Below are 23,847 nucleotides of genomic sequence, written 5' to 3' on the forward strand. Positions count from 1 at the left end.
CTTTAATTATTTAATTCCGTTAAAGGAGTACTCCTTATTGATATGCAGTATAGCTGATAGACTCGCAGTCCCTAGCCGTGTACTTGTCAGAGCAGTTTATTAAAGAAACAGGTAACATTGCATAGTTTATAGTGTGTGTCACTGATAAAATCAGTAATATTTAAGGCAGATGCCAGATCCTGTAATAAAACGGAATCATAGCTTATAATATGTTTTTATAGATTACAGCGGCTACACTTATAAATTTGCTTCGCACACACCATACACATTTGTACATTCCATTGATAGATATATTCGCACGTGTGCGCGGCTTTGATCACGCCACAAATAATTGGCAAATATCATATTAGAGACACACCGAATTATAGACCAAAATGTGTCTAAGAGTTTTATGTAAACCACACTTCCTTCAGCATTTCTGCCAAAATTTGAGTGCGCATCTGCATCACCGGAACTTCGACATTTTTCTCAGTATATACGGTTCACGTACTGTAGTGCGACACGTACTCTAGTGCGACATGTACCCTAGTGCGAAACCTCCAAGATCGACCATGTCGCAGTTGAGTACGTTACCTGGATCGTAGTGCGACACGTACCCTAGTGCGACAGAGAATGTTCAAGGCCGACACTGTCGCACTACAGTGCGCTACCTGGACTGTAGTGCGACACGAACTAAAGTGCGACAAAGCACTTTACACATTCACTAGGTCATGTTGCTGCATCTTCCTTCTCCAGCCGTCAAGATAGAGTCAGTGGATAGTCACCAGCTGCGTGAACAAGTTAGTCGAGGTGCTGTAGGTACCATCGATGACAAGATGAGGGGCCTCAGCTAAACAATCCATATTTTCCACAGGAAAGATCTTCTTCTCTCTGCTGAAAAGGTAGAATCCCAAAGAAGGAAGGTTCCGCCACCGTTCGTTCTGATGTAGTCAGGAGTTAGGAGCTGTGCGTGCCATCTTAGCGAGGGATTCCTGCTGACAGTTGAGTTTTGACATGGCTTCGAAGGAGAGGGGTCCAACAGCGTCAGCAATTAGGTGTTTCGTAGGGAGGTCAGTATCGGAGGCTTTCCGTTTCATGTTCTGCTTTGCTGTGTAGACAGAGTTTGCTGCAGGAGTAGGAGGGTGGGAATGGGTCTTCGTACTGGTCACAGTAGTGTCGTTCATCAAACTGAGAAGTACGGAGCAGATCTTCTCAGTGCATCGCCAGTAGGTCATGTCGTCGTGCTTCTAGGAATGAAGACATGTTGATGTTGTTCGATGCTTTGGTAGAATCATCGTGACCTTATATATGGCCCAAGCATATGAACTTGTTATCCCAATCGGAGATATACCTTCATACGATGCGTGATAGGAATGAGGATCATATGCTGCTTACGAGTTACCCGGTGGATCACACACTGCATACGTGGCTTGAACTGACCCGAAGGGTTGTGATCAGTGGATCACTTCGAAACACGTGATGTGAACCGACGAATCGTATTCTCAAGATCACTTCGAAATAAGTGACGTGAACCGACCCGACGAATCACTTAATGGTCCATAAGAAGGATAGGATGTGACCTGAACTTGAAAATAAGTCAGGATATTTTGTCGCACTAGAGTACGCTACCTGGATCGTAGTGCGACACGTACTGTAGTGCGACAGAGGGTGTTTTTGTCGGACTTCGCACTAGAGTACGTGTCGCACTAGAGTACGTGTCGCATTACAGTACGATTACCGTATATACGTTGCGTGAATTGTCGAGTTGTACAGACAGATCCGTCTGATAAAATCGATCTGCCGACACACAAAGCTTACAAAAGATTTTTGACGTTATTGAGTCCCATTAGGTGCCCTTTATGGCTGACTGACTTTTCCAAACTTTTCTACTACTGTCTTAATATACAGGGTGGGCCAAAAGTCAGTGGGCATACGTTGGCCTTAATAGCTCCGCTGTGTTTTATATTTGAGAGCTGTTGCTTTGCAGATGGCATACTGTACTTACTGGTTCGAGGATTTCGTCGTCAAAATTTGAAAATTCGAATATTTTAGACCACGCCCATTCAATATTAAAACACCTGTATTGTTTTCTCTGAACATGCTGAACGCTTTTTTTCAGAGACGGTAGATTATTAAATGTTGCATATGATCCGAAAACATGAGGCAAAACGGATTAGAAATGACAAAGTTATCAAGCATTTTCTGTATCTCGTTAACAATATTGACTGGGTGATTATGTGACACCGTGAGACGACACCTTAATTTGGCACCCTTAAAAATTCCCATAATGTTTAACGGGGTGGTTAACGGGGTCACCTAATCACGTGATTAAGTAAACCAATCTCCTGATCACACGTAATGAATAAACTCGTTATGCTTCATATCTCGGTCATCTGATAAGCTACAGTTCTAATTTTTTCAGGACAAACACAATTTAATAAAGTTTAGCTCGATTCGACTATCAAAACTATCGAATAAATGCAAAAATGAACCTTCATTTGTAACAAAAGAACTCTAATATTTATCGATTTGACAAATTCCTCGAACCAGTGGTGGTAGTAAGTCATACCAGAAAGAATTATTTCAATTGGGCATTCAGTGATTGAGCTATTAATTTTCTTGTTTGTCAAATATCTTTAGTTGTGAACATCGTTCAGGAAGACAATTTCACGTAAGATAATCAGTTAATTGGATAATAATCAATTAGCTAATGAGCAAAAATTTAAAAACTTTTTTATAGGCTCAAAATGATTGGAATAGCTTAAAACACGGAGAAAAGTAGTTTTTAGCTATCAGGAATTACTAAGTCGAAAGGGCTGAAACTGAAAAACGTTAACCACAGGGTATTAGAGTTTCATAATTAATTTATATTAACTAATAAAGAATGGCTATTCTATAATATACACCAGATACACAACATTTTACTAGCTCTAATATTGTTCAGATACACCAGACTTTATTAGCTCTACTATTATAATTGTGGAGTTACACCAGACGTAGACGTCACTAGTTCTTATATTGTTAATATACACCATACTTCACTAGTATTTATATTGTTACGATACACCAGACTTTAGTAGCTCTAATGTTGTTCAGATACACCAGAATAGCTCTAATATTATAGGTAGATATACTAGGAATGATAGAGGGGGGGGGGGCCAAAAGTCTCGTTACACGTGTTTAATATTTGAAACCTGTTATTTTGCAGATGGCATTATGTAACTATTCATTCGAGGAGTCTGTTGTCAACATTCGAAAATTCGAATATTTCAGACAATATTAAATCCCAATAATGTTTTATAATGATTTATTTTTCAGAAACTCAGCAACCGCTGCAAGAATTGGAATGCCGAAAATCATTTGAAAATTCTCGTCGATTATATGTGGGCCATGCGTTTGATCATCTATGGAGATTGAGGTCACTCTGATTTAGTTATTGAAAAGGAAATGTAAAACCAAGGTATGTGATAATGATATATGTTGCAAGTGACCATGTGGTCAAGTATTCATTTCTAACCTCCGGTTTGTGCTACCAAGCATTGATTCAGTCGATATTGGTCGCTCTGCATGTTGTTTTAAGTTACTTTTCAAATACATCCAATGCTGGATTATATTAATGAGCTATTCATATAAAATAAATCCTTTTGGGTATGCTTAAACAAATCTTTACGTATCATGAATCATCTAATGTGACTTAATATATTTCAGGAGACTGAAGAAATCCAAAGATAGAGCCAAAAAAGACAGTCAGAGGACCAATTTGATTAACCTTAACAAGAAGAAGGCCGAGCTGGATGAACAGATATTGCTCCGCAGCTCGTTTCCTAGACCCTACTTCATAAAAGTATCCCCATCCTCAACAGAACCTCAACATACAGTAGAACCTCAACCTCCAGCAGAGAAAGACAATTTTGAGTATTCCCGACGAAAATGGTCAATTATCAGATTCAAAAATTCTCAACAATAGTCATGATCACCCAGATGTTCTGCCTAGGGTGAATGCCACTAAGTATTCCGAAATGTGTTTTATGAATAAGCTAGATGGTATATTTAAATTGTTTTGGTAAGAACGTGCCAGTAACTGAGCCGCATAGGTATTTTAAAGGGATTAGATTTATTATGTTTTGTTTTAGAACCATCTACTTCTGAGCTGCCCTGTCAAAATTAAAAGGGTGTATAGGTTTTCCCGGGAAAAGTTCCCTTAAATTATTGATGGACGATGTTAAAGATTGTAATTTGGTTATGAATACTTCCGAAGAATTGATAGTGATTATGAAATAAAGGAGTGATTATGAAAATAAGGATATTGAATTGATAGTGATTATGAAATAAAGGATATTGCCCGCTGTAGACAATGTTGGAGGATCCTTTAAATGTAGTTGTTTTTGCACATTTTACGGTTTGAAGATATTTAAACCATGGTAAATTCGGTACACGTACTCAAGTTCGACACGCACTGTAGTTCGTCTGTCGTCACTTATACTGTAGTTCGACAAACCCTAAGATTCGACTCTGTCGAACTCGAACCAAAGTGCTCTATCTAGACTCAAGTTCGACACTCACTTAAGTTCGACAAGATAACTTCGACTGTCGGACTAGAGTTTTGAAATCTCCAATATCAAGCAACGATCCGTTATGAGCTTGAAATCTATTCGTTTGTTTGTTCTCCGCTTGTCTCATGCTGTTCAATTATGTTTGAATGTAATTTCTATAATCCACATCCAGGGACATTAATTATTTGACCTCATACTCAATTGTTAGTTAGCAGAGTTGTAGGCTTAACGGAGAGATAAAAGAGTAACGTGGTAACTCTTACTTCGTTTTATAGATCTAGACTGTAGAGTATATGCTATATAAATACAAGGGTCGACCGAGTCCTCGGCCTCAGTTTTACCGAGGAATAGCGATTTTGCCTCGGTCAGGAGGACAATTCCTCGGTTTGCCTCTGTTTTTATCAAAGACCGTCGTATACATTTCTAACACATACCACATTTTATGTATTGTCACAAATGACTAGTAGTAGTAAGCGAGTACCGGAGACCAGTCCAGAGATTTGGCTGCTGAACCGGAAACCGTCTGATATCAATCTATTTTCCTTTTAATACCAATAGTGTTAACCTATAATGGACCCAAATTTTTACTTTTATTTCAAACTGTTACAAAAATCTAGTTCTTTGAAGCACTGAGCTATGTTAATTTATATTGCAGATGAATTTTAGTTTTGTTCTACATTAATATTGGGATACCAATAATACGAGTTTGAGTTATATGTGGTGAGTTTTGTAAATCGTAAATATCGTGACTAAAATTCTGGCTTTACTGATTGAATTTGGAATATGTTTTCTGATTAAAATGCCGGATTAACTTATTTAATTTGAAGGATGCTTTCTCGTTTTATCCAAGTATCGACATTTCAAAAATAATCAATCTACCGAGACTTCAGTGTTCATACACTAAGGCCGGGGTCCCTATAATAAGAATAAGAAGGAGGAAGTGTTGCTAGTTAGAAAATTGTAAAAAGTAAGGGTTTAGCTTTCCTGTTAACGATCACGTCATCAACGAATTTGACATGTAACGTCAAATAGTCTAGAACCTTCTAAAATGACTCTACCGTACACGCGGTAACAATTTAGTACTGAATCTACTGCCCCGCGCACGCGAGTTCTTCTCGTACAGTTGCACCTGAGATTTCTGGCGAATCTCGCAATTCGGATGACACCCACTATAGTGAAGCGACAGTGGGGGTCACCACGTGATACAAGATCCGTTATGATCGACAACTTCAGAGAATTGTAGATGATTAAGACAACTACAGCAACCCTATGGATTTCCTTAAAGCTATCGGAAATTTGACTATGCTTTAGATTTGATTCTGTGATATTGTATTATATTGAATTAATTTATAACATTTAAGTAACATTGAAACTATTGTCCAATTTATCGACATCAAATGAAAATAAACTGTGGTAGTAAACTATGGCTCAGATCATATCTCAAATTGGACATGTTACGTATACAATTTAGCAAGTAACAGTTTAGATCATGTCTCTAATTGGAAATGTGTCGTATTGAAATCAGGTCACAATTTCGGACAGATGTCGTTTTTTTCTGGTACCCTGATTCGGACAGATGTCGCTGTCGGACAGATGTCGCTGTCGGACAGGAGTCGTGTTACCATCGTGCAGTACCCTCTATATACTAATATATATAATTATATAGCTGGTTACTCCTTCATAGCTTCATGAATTAGTCTAGTCTACAGTGCAGATGATTGAACCCCCCCTCCGTTATACTTATCAGTTTTACAAATAGCTATTCTGTCAACATTACACTAGCGTAATCATTTGGAAAATTTGGGTTCAGTTGTCGTTTTGGGATTTACGCTGATTGGGCACCCAATTAAGCTGATTGGGTGCCCTGTTAACTGTGTGGGAACTAGGTTCAATTGGGTTCAGTCGTCGCTCACCCTTATAAAGAACGTGATATTTGGCCCTCGAGAGTGCGCAAATTTGGTTCTCAGATTTAAAGAAAAATGCACAGTTTGTCGCGGAGAACTGAAAAATCGCGATTTGTAGCGGAGAATGGGAAAAATCGCGATTCCGCACGTCCGCGATTTCCCTTTGACCTTGGTCTGTACGGATCAGTTCACAACGACGATACCTAAGTTTTTTTACAGCTTGTGTATACCACTTAACTCGGCCATCAATCCTGTTGTATAATTTGCTAGAAATGAGGAACTTAGAATTTTTATCATAAACAAGTCGTTTTGTGGCAGAGACAGTATTAATGTAGGAACGAGGAGCGAGTCGAGTAAGACTCCTTCACGTCCAGTTCCAGCTGTTGTTGTGTATCGTAATGAGGATCCTCAGCCGGGTGGGGGAGTGAGGCTCAAAGAGGTTTTAAGTGTTCCCAAACCAGCTACTTCCTCAACAGAGTAATTTCAGTGCTATTTATTTAACTAGAATAAGTTGAGAATCAATTTTTAGCGTTATAAACAAGTATCTCACAGTCACAGCACGATACTATTACTTAAATTTAGACAGTGATTAACTTACTGGGCGGCGCTCAGCCTGTCATTCCGCCGAATCTTTATTCATAATAGCCTGGGGTCCCCAGGTAATATATATAATAATATAATGATTAACTCGAATACTGACGATTGAGATTGATCGACTGAGAAGGATTCAAATTTTAGAAATTTGTTTTGTTTTATTAATTTTGTGTAGCTTAGAATATATACTTTAATGAAGGGAATTATTTAATGTTTAGTTTTATTTTTCAGACGATTAAATGTTTGAACACTGAACAGCGATTTTTTTAAAAACGCATATGTATTATTTTGTTTTTTAATCTGCTGACTGTTGGATGTAAATTTGTTATGTTAACAAAGTTTTATGTTGTAACATAAACTCACCTATATAGTACGTTTGCGTGAGATGCTTGGGTTTTATTTTCTCCATGATTGTTTTAATGTAATCAGTTTGTCACAAATTCTAACCGAACAACTCCCCTGCACATCATGTCAGCGCCATCTTAAGAGACACTCATTCTCACAGCGTCCTTTCATTTCATACATTCTTTTAATCCATTTCCATCTTTTATAATTATAGGTTGTATAAGTTTTCATTTAATCAATTCGATAATGACATCAAACAACTGAAATATGAGCCATGGTGGTGTAATAAAATTCTCGTGGGCTTTGGGTCGGTGGTATCGGTGGGAAACATGAATGTAAAATGACGCTTATAAAGCAATGATCCTAAATCACCAGCATGTTGATGTACCAGAATAAAGAACATTCTTATATACAAATGATGTGTCCCCGTATCCAATTTCAATCAAACTAGCATCATCGTTGGTGAAGTTTTACTGGAGGAAAGGCGCATGTTTAAAGATATTGTTTATCGATTAGATCAAGTTAACGATTAGTAAGCGACAAGTTGAGATCATTTTACGGTGACATCTAAAGTAAATTGATGTGTAAACCATAATTAAAGATAGGTATAACTGTATAAGATATAAGATTAACACAAAGAATCGCTTCATAAAGTTAAATCTCTAAATTATCTTCGAAATTGATCAACCTTCATATTAGTTAGTTCCAATGTTACTGAGGATATAAATTATAAAATAAGTTGCAATATGCGCCTCATCATAATTATCATTTCCCGAGACATATCTGAATGTTAAACGAGGTGGCGCAAAACTGTTTTAGGGAAATCTTACTTGATAAAATCACCATTGTAATCAGTTGCAACAAGAACAATTAATCTATTCGTAGTGATACTTTTCCAGAAACTTTGCTATCTGCCATGCTTATAAGTTATTAATATCACTAATCAGTGATAAGAAAAACATTGGTCACTCATTGGACTTTTGGATGCTCTTAAGTTTATGATGAGTCAATACCGCTTCAGCTCAATCTGATGAGATTCTTTCCCTTAGCTCCATATTCTGTGAAACGAAGGAGAAGTTGTCTTCACACGACATATCGTAGAAGACTGTTTCAGACCCTCTCCTTTGATCTTGATCTGAACATGTCCGTCTTTGAAGGAAAAGATCCACTGAGTGCACTCGTCCCAATGACACATCCTCTCTAAAGCTCTTGGTCTGTAACATCCAATACATCCTGTCAGCACCACACTCTCGCGAGTCCAGTGGAACATTCCTAACATGTTTCCAGCTTCATCAAACAGCGCGATAGAACTGTAATAGAGCCTCTTGATAGTAGAGCGAACTTCGATGTCCTGGTCTGGATAAGATGTTATACTCTGCTTTATGGTATGAGACAAGTTGGGACAGTATCCACATTCTCCATTCCAGCAGGAGCAAGGAGGGTGCTTTTCTGAAATATGAGAGTGAGCTTGGTATTTACTGCTATGTTATTACAATCTCCTCATGTTCTGTAATTGCGGAATATGATTATGGAAAGAATGATTTATAACAATAATAAAACTTAAACAGGAGGAAATTGTGACAGTTTCAGTATTCCAAATTCAGATCATAACCATATTATATTTTACCCAAGTTATGTGGTGAAGTGTTTTCTTCTTCAATCTCCTGCTTGTAGTCCGCTCCTTTATATAGAGGGGTAACGTTATCACAGGATCCGTTTTTAGACTGAGTTCTTACGTCGCATTCTACAGAGCACTTAGACCAATCTCCATAGTCACTCCACCCGCCGTCGACGTAAAATGATGTGGACTCCACAAGAAGGCCCACGGAGCCTACATATAATTTACTGTTTAAGATTTAATTAGAAATAGCAGAATAAAACTACGCCTACTGAAATTCAGTTATTAATTAGCTTAAAACACAACATAATCATTTCATTTGATTTAAATCATTTTTACGACCTAAATTTGGCTTCATAAATGGGAAATTTTGAGAGCAATGGGCCAAAATTTATTAATTCATTGAGTATTACCATGATAAGAGTAATCAGCGCGAGCGAATGGTGTTGTAGCATTTAATTTCATTCCATCTGGATAGTCAGTGTACGGAGCAGGTGGCTGAAAGATAAATCAGATTTGACCTCGTGAATGAGAAATTTTGAGGGCGATGTGACAAGATTGATGGTGACATAACAAGAATAAGATTGATGGTGATAGTGAGGCATTGAAAAACAATTTTACATTTCTCAACTATGTCAACTCGGGAACTGGGGGATGATGATTAATCACTCTACACTCGACTGTCACGTGACTTTTTCAACCCCTTCTCTAGCTGGTCCTGAACGACTATTCGAAAATTTAACCCTGTAATCTGATCCCAACCCTAACCCTAACCCAATCCTTAACAAAAGCATATGCTGAAACCCTAACCCTATCGAGAAATTAGACTAACTTCCTTTTACGGTCATATCACGTGATCAAGACAGTTTTTCGCCAATATCTCGTCAGGGGAGCATTTTAACCCTATGTCATGGGGGGTGATTCGGAATCAGCGTCCAAAAATACATCGATTGAAGTCGGTTTCAACTGTAGGGGACCCTTTTAGAACAATCTCGAAGATCGACTGTAGAGTGATTTAGCACGCTCGGGAACTGGGCAAGGTGATATACAGGGACCACCAGTCTTCAACTTTTGTTTGAATTTTTCGACATACCTTATGGAACTAAACAAAGTCATTAGCAAGGGGGCTTTATTACAGCTGCCAGCCCCCGGGGTAGAAGAGAAACATCTCTTGGACACTGATTACGCTGATGACATGGCCATGTTAGATAACCCAAAAGAGGGGCTGCAGGAAACCACTGACCTTCTCTGCAAATACAGTGCCTATGCGGGTCTGAAGATTAATGCTGGCAAAACACAGAGCATGGTTGTCAGCAAAAGTGCATCGCAGAGGCCGTATTCTAAAGACGACACTATGGACATCAATGTGGAAGGTCTCCCAATACAGCAGGTCAGCAATTTCACTTACTTGGGTGCAATCATCAGTGCGAATGGAACAATTGACAAGGAACTATCAGCTCGAATTCAAAAGGCCTCTGGGGCATTCTATCAGCTTAGCAGTATATGGTACAGTCGCAGCATTAAGACTCCAACTAAAATCAGGATTTACAAAGCGGCTGTGCTCACTATACTGCTTTATGGAAGTGAGGTATGGAATACCACACAGACGCAGATGAAAAGATTTGAGGTGTTCCATCATAGATGTCTGAGGAGAATCCTGAAAATCAAATGGTTTTATCATGTATCTAATGCTGATGTACTTAAGCGGGCTAACATCGCCCCTGTTGATACTTTCGTACGAGCAGCTAGACTCCGATGGTTTGGCCATGTGGTGAGGATGCCAGAAGAAAGAATACCCAACTATCTTCTGCACTGGATCCCAAAGCATGGTAAAAGGTCAAGAGGTAGACCTCGGAAAAACTGGTTTTCATGTGTCCGGAAGGATGCAGCAATCTTCACAGGTGTCGATAACAGTGGCGTAACGTTGCCTGTTGGCGCCCCCCTGCAGAAAAAAGCGCCCCCCTGTTGGCGCCCCCTCCCCTTTTGGTGCCCCTCCCTAAAATTAAACAAATTAGGTGATTTTAAAGAATACGCCGGTAAAATCTCTAAAAAAGTGTGTATCTAGAGCAAAACGCGCAGTTTTGCTAGTACTTTAGTTAAGTTTTCGAAATTGTCCCACATTCAAACGACGATTTGGCGCCCCCCTAAGACGGCGCCCCCCTGCACAGCGGGGTCAGCAGGGCCTTTCGTTACGCCACTGGTCGATAACATCACGATAGAAGATGCAGAACAACAAGCTACATACAGGGTTCACTGGAGAGGTCTAATACACCGGAGAAAGGAGTTACTATGTGGTGCAGGCCACTCCAACGACTAGGAGGAGACCTTTTCAAGTACAAGTACAAGTGAGTACAACTATTACATATTACGGTTACTCGTTATTACCGTAGTTATCGGTAGATAAGTACACAAAGAAGCTCCATCGCTGCTGAAGGTATTCTCTCCACATTGCTGACATCCAGTGTCAGTCATGTAGTCTCCAGCGGAGCATGGGGCTGAAATATAAATCGCATTTTGACATCATGAGTGAACATTTTTGAGAGCAAAGAACCCAAAGGACCACAATAAAATGATCGATTTTATGACATGAAAAATTGTTAATATCAATCCTTGCTTCAACAAAATCCTCTTATTCGCTTTTATATTACCGTAATAACAATTTTCGGCAGATGTTGACCCAGCATTCGAAAACTTTCCATTTGGACAGTCAATGCACGAAGAAGCTCTATCGCTGCTGAAGGTATTCTCTCCACATTGCTGACATCCAGTGTCAGTCATGTAGTCTCCAGCGGAGCATGGGGCTGAAATATAAATCGCATTTTGACATCATGAGTGAACATTTTTGAGAGCAAAGAACCCAAAGGACCACAATAAAATGATCGATTTTATGACATGAAAAATTGTTAATATCAATCCTTGCTTCAACAAAATCCTCTTATTCGCTTTTATATTACCGTAATAACAATTTTCGGCAGATGTTGACCCAGCATTCGAAAACTTTCCATTTGGACAGTCAATGCACGAAGAAGCTCTATCGCTGCTGAAGGTATTCTCTCCACATTGCTGACATCCAGTGTCAGTCATGTAGTCTCCAGCGGAGCATGGGGCTGAAATATAAATCGCATTTTGACATCATGAGTGAACATTTTTGAGAGCAAAGAACCCAAAGGACCACAATAAAATGATCGATTTTATGACATGAAAAATTGTTAATATCAATCCTTGCTTCAACAAAATCCTCTTATTCGCTTTTATATTACCGTAATAACAATTTTCGGCAGATGTTGACCCAGCATTCGAAAACTTTCCATTTGGACAGTCAATGCAGGAAGAAGCTCTATCGCTGCTGAAGGTATTCTCTCCACATTGCTGACATCCAGTGTCAGTCATGTAGTCTCCAGCGGAGCATGGGGCTGAAATATAAATCGCATTTTGACATCATGAGTGAACATTTTTGAGAGCAAAGAACCCAAAGGACCACAATAAAATGATCGATTTTATGACATGAAAAATTGTTAATATCAATCCTTGCTTCAACAAAATCCTCTTATTCGCTTTTATATTACCGTAATAACAATTTTCGGCAGATGTTGACCCAGCATTCGAAAACTTTCCATTTGGACAGTCAATGCACGAAGAAGCTCTATCGCTGCTGAAGGTATTCTCTCCACATTGCTGACATCCAGTGTCAGTCATGTAGTCTCCAGCGGAGCATGGGGCTGAAATATAAATCGCATTTTGACATCATGAGTGAACATTTTTGAGAGCAAAGAACCCAAAGGACCACAATAAAATGATCGATTTTATGACATGAAAAATTGTTAATATCAATCCTTGCTTCAACAAAATCCTCTTATTCGCTTTTATATTACCGTAATAACAATTTTCGGCAGATGTTGACCCAGCATTCGAAAACTTTCCATTTGGACAGTCAATGCACGAAGAAGCTCTATCGCTGCTGAAGGTATTCTCTCCACATTGCTGACATCCAGTGTCAGTCATGTAGTCTCCAGCCGAACAAATCACTGAAAACAAGCTGAATGGAGAAATGAGGCATGTCCTATATTTAATATAATGGGAATAATTGGTAAGATGTGAAGTTGTACTGAAGCGTTTTCTGAAGTTTCATGTATTGTTTCTTTCAATTCGTATAAGGTTTTACTCGATCATAGCACGGCAATAAAATTAACCAAACATTTTTCTAATTAATAAACTAACCTGGTACTCTTAGTCCAAGAGAAGAACAAGTGTATATTCCCGGTTGTGGGTCACAAAATGTGTCGCATTGACCATCTGGATAGTAGTTAGATTGGCAGTCTTGACAATCGGATCCCACTTTCTTTCCAACACAGGTCTTCCTTCCGTTAGAATCACAGGTGTAGCTTCCACTGACAGGCTTACAGTATGTGCTACACTGTGACCCGTAGTAGTTTAGTATGCAATCAGCACAGCCTGTGCCAGTGAATCCAGGGTTGCAACTTAACAGTCTGTAGTACACTGTTAACTGTCCACCACCACTACGATAAGTTGTTGAATAACTATGACCAATGATGGTGTTTTCAAATGTGAGAGCCATATTGCTCATGGTTCTAATATGGTCGTCATATTTGACATCCTTGTCCCATACCTCCATGGAGAGATACACATTCAAGTTGGATGGAAGGTCCACTGTTGCTGTGACAGATGGGTAGTATGTTTGGCTATCTTGTGTATAACTGGTTGAGCCTCTGTGGAACAGCACATTACCATCGGAACTCTCTTTTATTTTAACACTTCTAAAAAAGAAATCACAATAAGACCACCGCCTGTCACAATCATCATATGAGTCGTAATACTTGTAGAACTTTATTTCCCCCCTTGCTGCACAATCCACTGTTTCCTGTAAGGAATTGAACAGCTTGATGTTACTAATGTTATCTAAAGATATATCCAGAGAAACGGTCAAGCTTTTACATCGATTCCATTGGTTGGCCCATAGATAACAGTATTAACACTGTAAAACTGTAAAACTGTCTCTACTTAGCTTATACAATTTTTAGGTAAAGCTATAAACATGAGAGATATAACTGATATAAATGTGACATCAATCGACACAATATACTGAGCCATTTTATTACCCAATGGACAGTGGACACAAAGAAATCCAATGTGTTTAATAAAACTCAGTAATATCTTAGAAGAATTTAAACAATCTTTATACACATACCAAATCCAATCTTAAAATCAGTGCAGCAGCCAGAAGAAGGAATTTTCTGCCCATTTTTTCTTCGAATGGCCAGAGTTTGACCGCGTCACCACGAGTAACTTTGATTATATTTATAATTTAAGTATATTTTAATTAAAGAAGTGCTTACGATCAAATTGAGATTAACTAAACAGAAAGTGTTTCAACAGCCAACATCAAAAAGTTGCGTGGCAAAACGAGGAACAAAGATCGAAAGTTAGATTTTGCTACAGTTTCTCTGTCGAGAGATGACACCTGTTGAGCGTGATTGTACGATTAGTTTTGATTGAACTGGTGAAAAACGAAATGGCAACGATAACTGAATACTTATAGAGGATTTCATAGACCATATTGAATCTGTAAAAATCATGATTAGTTACCACCGCAGAGGATATTTAAAAACCTTATAATCATATTTGTGACTCGTGATTGGAGTAATTCATCCGTAAATGCTAAATTTCATTCATTCCTTGTCCGACTTATTAAATCGTCTCATCTCATCGGGTAATACCACTCACCTGACCCAGAGATTATACCAGGCGGACCTCACACCTGGCAACAACAAAACAAACCTATTCAACACCGAGACAGGAGTATTACTTTAATAAATCGAACTAATTATCGAGTTCTGAGAAATCTCGAAAGTTGAATATTTGGTTTTGTTGGATCTGTGCCATGCAAAATGGTCCACAGGAAATCCCTCAGACCAAGCCCAAGCCAATTGAATTATTTAAAAATTTTGCAACACGAAATTATCCAAGGGTATGAATACCAAGTTGGAATGACATCAACGACATCCTTACAAAGTTACAACAATACAACTATTACGATTCAAGTGTGGTAGTTATTCAAATGGAAGTTTTGGAGGAGAAGTATGCCAACGACGTGAAGAATAACGGTAGTCTATCGAAGCGTGAGAATTATTTAACGTTTTAATGTAATTTATTAATGTGGTTGAGTTTGTAATATTTATATTATATATAACATGATAATATTAAGTCCTAGTTAATTTGCAGTTCTTCATAGAATTTGGAGTGGAGTTGGGGATGGAATTTGTGATGGAATTTTATATGAAATTCCATATGGAATTGCACGTAGAAGGGTCGAACTTCTTAGACGTCAATCTCACAAGTGAAATTCTGTACATAATTATAAACTTTAAAAGGTGAAATCATGAACAACTGTTTGGCAAATATCATACGTACAAGCAATAATAATACGTACAATAGCAATTTGATCTACCTACCCAGTTAAACATTTGGGCATACATAAAACATAAAACGGATCGTGAATCGTGATGCCAGTTTCGTGTTTAAGGGTCCAGCTGGCGCCGTTAATTCCATATATTATACCACCGATGAATTCTATCATTCAGTTATAGTATCATGATATTATGGTTCCGATAAAGTTCGGATGGCTATCCCGGACCCTGGTAACAGAAGAAGGCCAAGTATAGGGTGTAAAAACTAAAAGAGAGAAGGTACTTACATCCTCCAAGTTGAAGTCAAATCCAGTGAAAGAGACGTAATCAAAGGAAGGCAGAAGAATACCATTCTTGACAAGAGCATTGACGAATGGGATTATGGGCACTATCCGTCGTGGAGTAGAGTCCGCGGCGGAGCCGCCGGACTCCGAGCGGACTCCGGTGGAGCCGCCGGACTCCGAGCGGACTCCGGCGGTGCTCCGCCAAAATGTATTTCGTTTGGACTCGAATACATTTTGGCGGACTCCGAGCGGACTTTAAAGTCCGCCGCGGACTCCGAGCGGCTCCGCGGCGGGTCGGCGGAGTGTCCGCCGCGGACTAAGCCACTAGGCGGACTCCGGTCCGCCGCGGACTCCGGCGGAGTGGTCGGCGGACTCCGGCGGACCTCTCTGCCGGACTTGAATCCGGCGGAGTCCGGCGGAGCTTGGCGGAGTCCACCGGGCTCGGTGGATTCCGCTCGGAGTCCACCGGCTTCCAACAGAGTCCACTGACTTCCGACTTCCGACTTCTGACTTCCGACCCTCGGCTAAATTTGTCACGTGACATACAACATAGCATTTTGCGATATTGTGGTCAGATGAAAAGGTCGCTAGTGATAAACCTTAACCATTACCCTCGCAATGTCAATAGTGTACAACTCTAGTCCTAACTTTGACCCTATAATGTATATACGTTGACCCTAACCCTCCACTAAACCGTCAGCAGCGAAATATCAATGTCATTAACTGGTCACGTGACCAAAACAATTTTTGTCATATTATCTCATATAGGGAAGCGTTTTTAGTTTTACCCTACAGTACGTTGCATGTGGCGTCATTCGGCTTACCTGGGGACCCCAGGCTATTATGTATCGTATCATTTTGCATATTTTGCAGACGCGGTCAATCAAATTAATATCAATTCCTTTTTGTTGGGAAAGAGAGACACTGGCAGCGGTCCACTCTACCCATGATTATGGGTTTTGGTCAAATTTGTTTCTCTTTAATACAATTCACCTGTTACAACAACTTCAGCTACATTTATGTTCCCTATACTCTTACTTAGCGTTACAGTGACCCCGTCAGTGTCACAGATCAGTGTGTAGATCTGGTCTGCCTGCTCTAGTCCGTATGTTAGTTGGAGTGTCCCGCAGGAGCTCTGTTTTACCTCTCCTTGGTACACTGACACATCTACTTCGTTATGACCATCCACACACATCTTAAAATTAGCTTCATTCTCTGCACACCATTGACTTTCAGGACGGTTTTGGTACCAGTCGGTATAAAATTGGTGGTAGATAAGGACCTTGTGGATAAAGTAGGTTCCATCAAACTCTAACTTTATCCAGCCTGCTCCGTTATCAGTGACAGTAGCTGCTACATTTGCGGGAGGCACATGTTTTGGCAATATTCCACCATGCAAAGCCAACTTTCGTGAACGTTTTAATATGGGCACGTGATTTCCTGTTCCCGTATTTCTTTTAAAGTGCGGCAATTTTCAGAAAAAAATTCGTACGCGAATTTAATTCGAATAATACGTTTAGTGCGAATTTAAGAGCATTGGTTTGTGGTTGTTGCTATCCAGCGCTAGTTGTCGACTAGCGCTGGATAACGCTGGTTATGCGACATTGTCGCACCCGACGGTTTGTCGGATAGTCTGGATAGTTGTCGACAATAGTTGTCGACAACTAGCGCTGGATAGCGACAACTAGCGCTGATATCGACAACTAGCGCTGGATTGCGACAATTATCGAAAATTTATATTTTGCGCTGAATATCTTTTACCAGCGCTGGATAACGACAACTAGCGGCTGATAAACGACGGCTTGAATGTGTCAGTGAGGTAGATTGGGGTTTGCGGTAAATCTGCGGGGGGGGGGGCAATGGCATAAATGGAGAAAATGGAGAATTACTCATAGGTTTTTCCATTTTCTCCATAGAAATAGTCTCCACTTTATGCCATTTTATGCCATTGAAAACCTGAAAAATTTAGAATTTCGAGAAAAATTATCTTAAAAAAAGATATTTTCGGCCAATAATGAACAGAGTATCACGAAACATGGAGAAAAGTGGTTTTCAGAAAAACCTTGAAAAATGTTGACTTAGAAAATGTTCGGTCCGAGTCATTTTCGATACGTACCTCCCGTATCGAGAGCTCCCGATTCCGAGCTCGTGTTGCAAAGGGGAGGCCTGCCTTCCGAGATCGCATTACTTCGAGTCCAAAATTGTGTATCGAGGGGAAGGTGTGGACTTCGAAAAACCGAAAAAATATTTTCGCCAAATAATGAACAGAGTAGCATGAAACGTGGAGAAATCGGTTTTCAGAAAAATTTTGACTCGATACGAAAGGTACGTATCGAGAATGACTCGGGCCGAAAATTTTCTAAGTCAAAATTTTTCAAAGTTTTTCTAAAAACCACTTTTCTCCACGTTTCATGCTACCCTCTTCATTATAAGTCGAAAATATTTTTTTGGTTTTTCGGTTTATCGAAGTCTGCACCTACCCCTCGATACACAAATTTGGACTCGAGGCTTCCCCTGGTAATGCGATCTCGGAAGGCAGGCCTCCCCTTTGCAGTGCGAGCTTGTTTCGACTGTCGAGGATGTAGGTCGCACTTCTCAGTGCCTATTACTCTCCCCTATTACTCGCTCCTGCTGTAGCCTGTAGAAATAAGTTTACACTAGGCTTGAGTAATTATGAGTTTGCCTGAAGTGTGCCTCTACTAACCTAGTATAAGCATCTAGTAGCCTACTATGAGCTTTCATAAGCTTGTTACGCCCCTATCAGAATGAAACCAAACACCCCCTCCCCTCGGCTGATTATGTGATATGTGAACGACCCCTTATTATATAATAATTTATCATGCCATAGCATAGGCATTAGTATCACATTAGGGCATGATCACTTTTTCGATCTTCGGCTTCCTCGTTCACATCTTCGAAGTTATTATTTACCTCCACATCTTGTTAATTGTTTACGCTGAAATGCAGGATTGGACCGAGGTGGTCGAATACAAAATTGTTTTTAAAAAGCAGGTAATACTGATATGATGCTTAAAGCATGGAATATTTAATTCACGATAACCCATTTGAGGAAGATCACCTGTGAAGTGTGATATGATCATCAAATCTGGTCATATTTCGTATCTGTTGTTTTTACACAACTTTCATTATCATAGTATATAGACACTGATCTAGAGATATTTTGACATTTTTACTGCTTAACGACTGACTTTCTTGCTTATTGTACGAAAAATTAATTTATTATTATTCTAACAAATTATCTGCTAAAGTTTTTAAAAAGCAAAAAAAAGATGAAAAATATTGAATTTTTGATGGTTTTAAATGCCTTCGATCGAGCGTGCATTTTAATCATAATGTCCGTTCATAATTATGTCCGTTCATTTAATGTCCGGTCAAATAAGGTCCGATAAGGTATATCAAGATTTAAAGTGGGCGGTTAGTCGGGTTAGAATTAGCTGGTTAGCTTGTAGAGGTCCAATAACGCTAAATTTTATCGATGATTTTATTTTTACGGAATTTCGAACTTTTTTGAAATAATTTTTAAAGAAAAAATGTCGTCATTATCGGTTTATCGGTTAGAAATTATCGCCGATAACCGATAATGACTTTTTCACAAATTATCGTCGATAATATCGGTTACAAACCCTAAACAAAATTAAACTCCAAAACGACGACGGAAATATCATAAATAGTGACAGCTGATCACTTAAACTCATACTGATAGTCATACTTCTCCAACATTGCCACAACAATCAAAGATGAGAACAGCGCGCGTACTGTATTCGATCCAGGGGATATAAACATTACCTAAGTAGCCCAGTTTCGCAGTTTAAATTAAATATGTTCGTAAGGCCAAATACCGAAAGTGAAGTTGAGCAAATAATTAGCAACTTTACCACTTTTTGGATTTTTACCCGGTGGAAAATTAAGGGATTTGTTTTATTTTGATACCATCTTGTCACAGGAGGGCCAAAGTGCAAAGAAACTGCTGCTAACTGCTGGTAACTGCTGCTACTGCTGCTCACAGCTGCTAACTGCTACTAGCAGCAGTAAGCAGCAGTGAGCAGCAGTTAGCAGCAGCAGTTAGCAGCAGCATTAGCAGCAGTTAGCAGCAGTTAGCAGCAGTTAGCAGCAGTTTCTTTGCACTTTTGACTTTGGCCCTCCTGTGTTGTGTGGCTGTGTTAAAGCTATCTTTATCATTTAGTTATTGGTAGATCAGAAGGCCGTACGGGCATTTTCTGCTCTATACGTTATGCACAAGTTATGGACATCAAATAGTAATACACTCGATCCTCTAGACGTATGTTTTGGGATGATTCGACTGAGTTTGCTAGGGTAAAATTGCAAAAAAAATTGCCAAAAACTTTAACACAGCCAGTAGCCACACAAGATGGAATCAAAATAAAACAAATCCCTTAATTTTCCACGGGGTAAAAATCCAAAAAGTGGTAAAGTTGCAAATTATTTGTTCAACTTCACTTCCGATAATAGTTGGCCTTACGAACACAGACTGCGAAACTGGGCTACTTAGGTAATGTTTATACTTTATATCCCCCTGGATCAAATACATTACGAATGCTGATCTCATCTTGAGTTTTGTGGCAATGTTGGCAAACTTTTTTCGAATTTACCACTCAAACAGCTGACCGAATTTAGAGAACTCAGGGATCTGAAAGCTCAGGGATTCATTATAGTCATGGACTGTTGAACTGAATAAATTCATTTCCTGATGTTGCCGTGTCCAGTGAAGCCAAAATTAGCATTACTGCCAATGAATAGATCATCTCAAATTTCTCCTCTTTCCAATATCTATAAAATGTTGTTAACTTTAGAAAAATATAAAAGAATAAACATGGTTTCAATTAAATTAAGAACAGGTATCTGATAAATCATATAAGTAGCGTCTGTCATCATGATCCAACTTGTAAAAAAGCAAATCTTATATCTTTTGGTCGTTTTATAATGAACAGTTATGCTATTAATGTGCAATCATTAGTAAAGAACATCACATACTTCCGTAAAGAAATCGACAGTTATACTAAGTATGACGTTTTGTGTCTTCACGAAACTAATTTGAAGTTAGATAAATTACCAAATGGAATCTCCGACATTAAAATTGAAGGGTTTCACGAGCCTATTGTTCAGGAACCATTACGAAAATCAGGAAAAGGTGGTGGCCTTGCAATTTACATTAATAATAATAAGAGGGTTTGTGATGCCGAAAATATAGAAAATCTTAAGGCAACTACAGATCCCGAAGACACGTGCGATGAATTTCAATTAGTCTAAGCCATTTGTGATAAGAACAGATGCTTCTAAGATTGAAGATTGCAGTGGGAAGTGTGCTTGGGCAGTATGATGCGAATGGTTTGTTCAAACCAATTGGTTATCACTCCGAGACCTTTAACCAGAAGAATACGAAGAACTGGTCTGCTACAGAGCGAGAACTTTATGGTATCATAAATGCTAGCAGAAAGTGGAAAGCTTTTTGCTATGAAAGGATCACATTCTATTCGGATCATGAGCCACTGAGGAACATTCATAGACAGAAAGATACCAGAAGGAAAATCGGCCATTGGATACTAGAGTTAGAAAATCTTGATTACTGTATCAAGTACCTGAAGGGAGCGGACAACCAGGAAGCAGATTACTTGAGCAGAATAATGGGGAGTGATGCTCCATCAGAAGAGTCAAGACCCTTCAGTGTTTGTGTTAAGGGAGAATCTGCTCCGAGAGGCTCTGATGAGAGACAAAGATATTGCTGAAGCAATAGAAACACTCCGTCAGGATCGTGGATAAAGGCTTATTCAGGAAATTCTTGAATAATAATGTCAGGCTATATATTTCCAGTTATATATATTACACCTTTAGTTTATATTATAGGACCTTTGGCTTATATACTTTTACATTAACTTTGTTATCTCTCAGGATATATTGTTATCTATTTCTACATGTTCTTGTGATAATCCTTTGAACACTCTTTCGCTATACCCAGTCGTGTATCATTGCCCCAGAGGCCAGAACACAGACCGACATGGGGCTCATACCCCATGTGGGTCGACAGCTCTTCTACATTGCATAAGGGGTGCCGTAGCTATTTTGGTGGTATTGGTGACATGTTCATTGAAATTGAGCCTGCTGTCGAAGGTGACTCCTAGGAATTTGGCAGATTTGGATAGACCTATAGTGGTGTTACCCACCACCACAGGTCTTAGTGTCCATTTCTTATTCCAGGTTAACATGACTAATTGTGTTTTAAGTGCGCTTATGGATAGATCTTCGGTTTGTCACCATTTTTCTATTGTGTTGATGGTTTTGCGTGTTCTGTTTCAGATGATATCGAAATCATTCCCCTCCGCTAGAGAAATCAGATCGTCCGCAAAAGCTTGCAGATAACCTGGTATGTCTCTTACGGTTTCGGCCAGGAGATCATCGACTATCAGGTTCCAGAGGAAAGGGGAAGGATGCCACCTTGGGGGCAACCTCTCCGGATCCGAACCCTTTTCGACTTATCCTTATGATTTAATGTGATGAATCTGTTAGTTACCATGTTGATAATCCATTGTGCTGTGGCCAGATCCACTTTCGTGGTCTTGATAGCGTCAGAAATAGCCTTGAAAGAGACATTATCAAAAGCTCCCTCTATATCTAGAATGACTCCTAAGACATATCCCTTCTTAGCTTATATCCTGCGCTCGATGGTGTGAGTAACTTTATGAAGAGCTGCTTCAGTCGAACATCCTTCTTAAAGTCAAATTGTGGTTTGTTGATGTCTTTAGCGATATTAAGGTCGTGTTGCATATCCCAAAATATCACCTTCTCCTGCAGTTTTAACATCAGGAGAAAGGGTGATAGTGCGAAATGACTTCGGTTGGTAGTAGTCGGTTTCACCAGACTTTGGGAGGAAGATCCCAAGGGATTATTTCCACAAAGTTGGAATGTGTTGGGTTTCATGATTTTTTGTCATAATGGTTCTGGTGATGTCTTTGATGTGTGGAAAGTATTCCAATTAACTTGTGGCCTTTACAATTATTGGGCCATTAAAACTTCATGAAGGCCACGGGTGTTATGCGACAAAAGTTGCGGGCAACGATTTCCTGATGGCTAGTGAAAAGCCCGTGATAATCAGATGTTTGCAAACAGACTCATAGCTAGACGCTGTGTCCTTATAGTCTATGTAATAAGCGCCATGAGTTGGCACAGAACTTTTTGTCTCTGATTTTGATAAATTTGATACCAAAAGTTGCCTCTAAGTGTGAATAATGCAAATTCACCGTGTAGCAAAATAACGTCGAGCTATATGTGGGCCTCCTGTGCATTACAAGAACTAGCAGGAACCCGTCTAACCCTAAAATGGTGTCAAGACTCAAGAGACTAAAACAATTATTACCTATTTAATTCTCGTTTTTGACACCACTTGGGGTACCAAATTTTGGGCTCTAAAACTCCTATTTCTTGGCCAATTTTTTATTTTTTCATAATGATTTGGAGGCCATTAAAGCATTTGACCCAGTCAAAAAAGTTTCAGTTGTATATCTTTTACGGTTTTTGCAGAAATTCGCGTTAAAGTTGATGCCGTGGTGTCAGTAAAATGGCACAGATAAATATATATATATCGTCTCGCTTTATATATAGTAAGATGTACAAAGGACGAAAAATGGGTAATTTATTGCTTAAAATGCCTAAAACTCCTAAAATATTGAATATTTTAAAATGATTATTACAGTATCGTAATGAGCTTAGTCAGACGCAACTTTTGGTACCAAAATTATAATATTTCAGATTGAAAAATTTTGAAAATAATTTTCCTTTAAATCTTAAAATAGTAGTACTAAAAGTTTCGTCTCGATGAGCTGATTACGATGCCATAATAATTATGTGATAATTTTACCAAAACCCATATTCATGGGTAGAGTGGACCGCTGCCAGTGTCTCTCTTTCCCAAACAAAAGGAAATGATATTAATTTGATTGACCGTTCTCAAATGCAAAATGATACCGAGAATGAAATCGGTCGCTCGCTTTTTCCATTCATTCACGGCTTACGAATTGTAATAAATTTCGATTGATTACATCAGTCAGATGCTGTAAAAATCTCTTTGGGTTGCGTTCGGATCGATACCTAGTATTTCGGGGTGAGGGTAGT

The 23,847-nt window shown here is 39.1% G+C and overlaps 2 protein-coding genes and 1 long non-coding RNA gene across 3 annotated transcripts in view; all 3 read right to left on the bottom strand.

Annotated features, from left to right (window-relative positions):
• The window catches only part of LOC134825041 (uncharacterized), an 852,482-nt gene that overhangs the window by 711,698 nt on the left and 116,937 nt on the right, over positions 1 to 23,847 (bottom strand). The window lies entirely within an intron of this gene.
• LOC134819279 (uncharacterized) lies at positions 7,832 to 12,296 on the bottom strand. The gene is made up of 7 exons (XM_063829128.1): positions 12,254 to 12,296; positions 11,948 to 12,100; positions 11,642 to 11,794; positions 11,379 to 11,488; positions 9,407 to 9,491; positions 9,003 to 9,206; positions 7,832 to 8,824 (listed from the first exon to the last, which is right to left on the bottom strand). The coding sequence occupies exons 2-7, from the start codon at positions 12,075 to 12,077 to the stop codon at positions 8,421 to 8,423; spliced, it is 1,086 nt and encodes a 361-aa protein (XP_063685198.1). The 5' UTR covers positions 12,078 to 12,100; positions 12,254 to 12,296; the 3' UTR covers positions 7,832 to 8,420.
• LOC134825544 (uncharacterized) lies at positions 12,331 to 13,828 on the bottom strand. Its single transcript, XR_010161565.1, has 4 exons — positions 13,212 to 13,828; positions 12,866 to 13,018; positions 12,560 to 12,712; positions 12,331 to 12,406 (listed from the first exon to the last, which is right to left on the bottom strand). It is a non-coding gene; the product is annotated as an uncharacterized LOC134825544 (long non-coding RNA).

Source organism: Bolinopsis microptera, chromosome 1 (genome assembly GCF_026151205.1).
Source record: "Bolinopsis microptera isolate Bmic1 chromosome 1, MBARI_Bmic_1.0, whole genome shotgun sequence".
Taxonomy (NCBI): Eukaryota; Metazoa; Ctenophora; class Tentaculata; order Lobata; family Bolinopsidae; genus Bolinopsis; species Bolinopsis microptera.

Excerpts from the sequence above, each read along its gene's own strand:
- LOC134819279 (XM_063829128.1), bottom strand. The coding sequence starts at position 12,077 with ATGACTGACACTGGATGTCAGCAATGTGGAGAGAATACCTTCAGCAGC. Across the intron at positions 9,492-11,378 it reads CTTATCTACCGATAACTACG|CCACCTGCTCCGTACACTGA; the intron begins GTAATAACGAGT and ends TTTATCTTTCAG. Across the intron at positions 9,207-9,406 it reads CGCTGATTACTCTTATCATG|GCTCCGTGGGCCTTCTTGTG; the intron begins GTAATACTCAAT and ends AATTATATGTAG.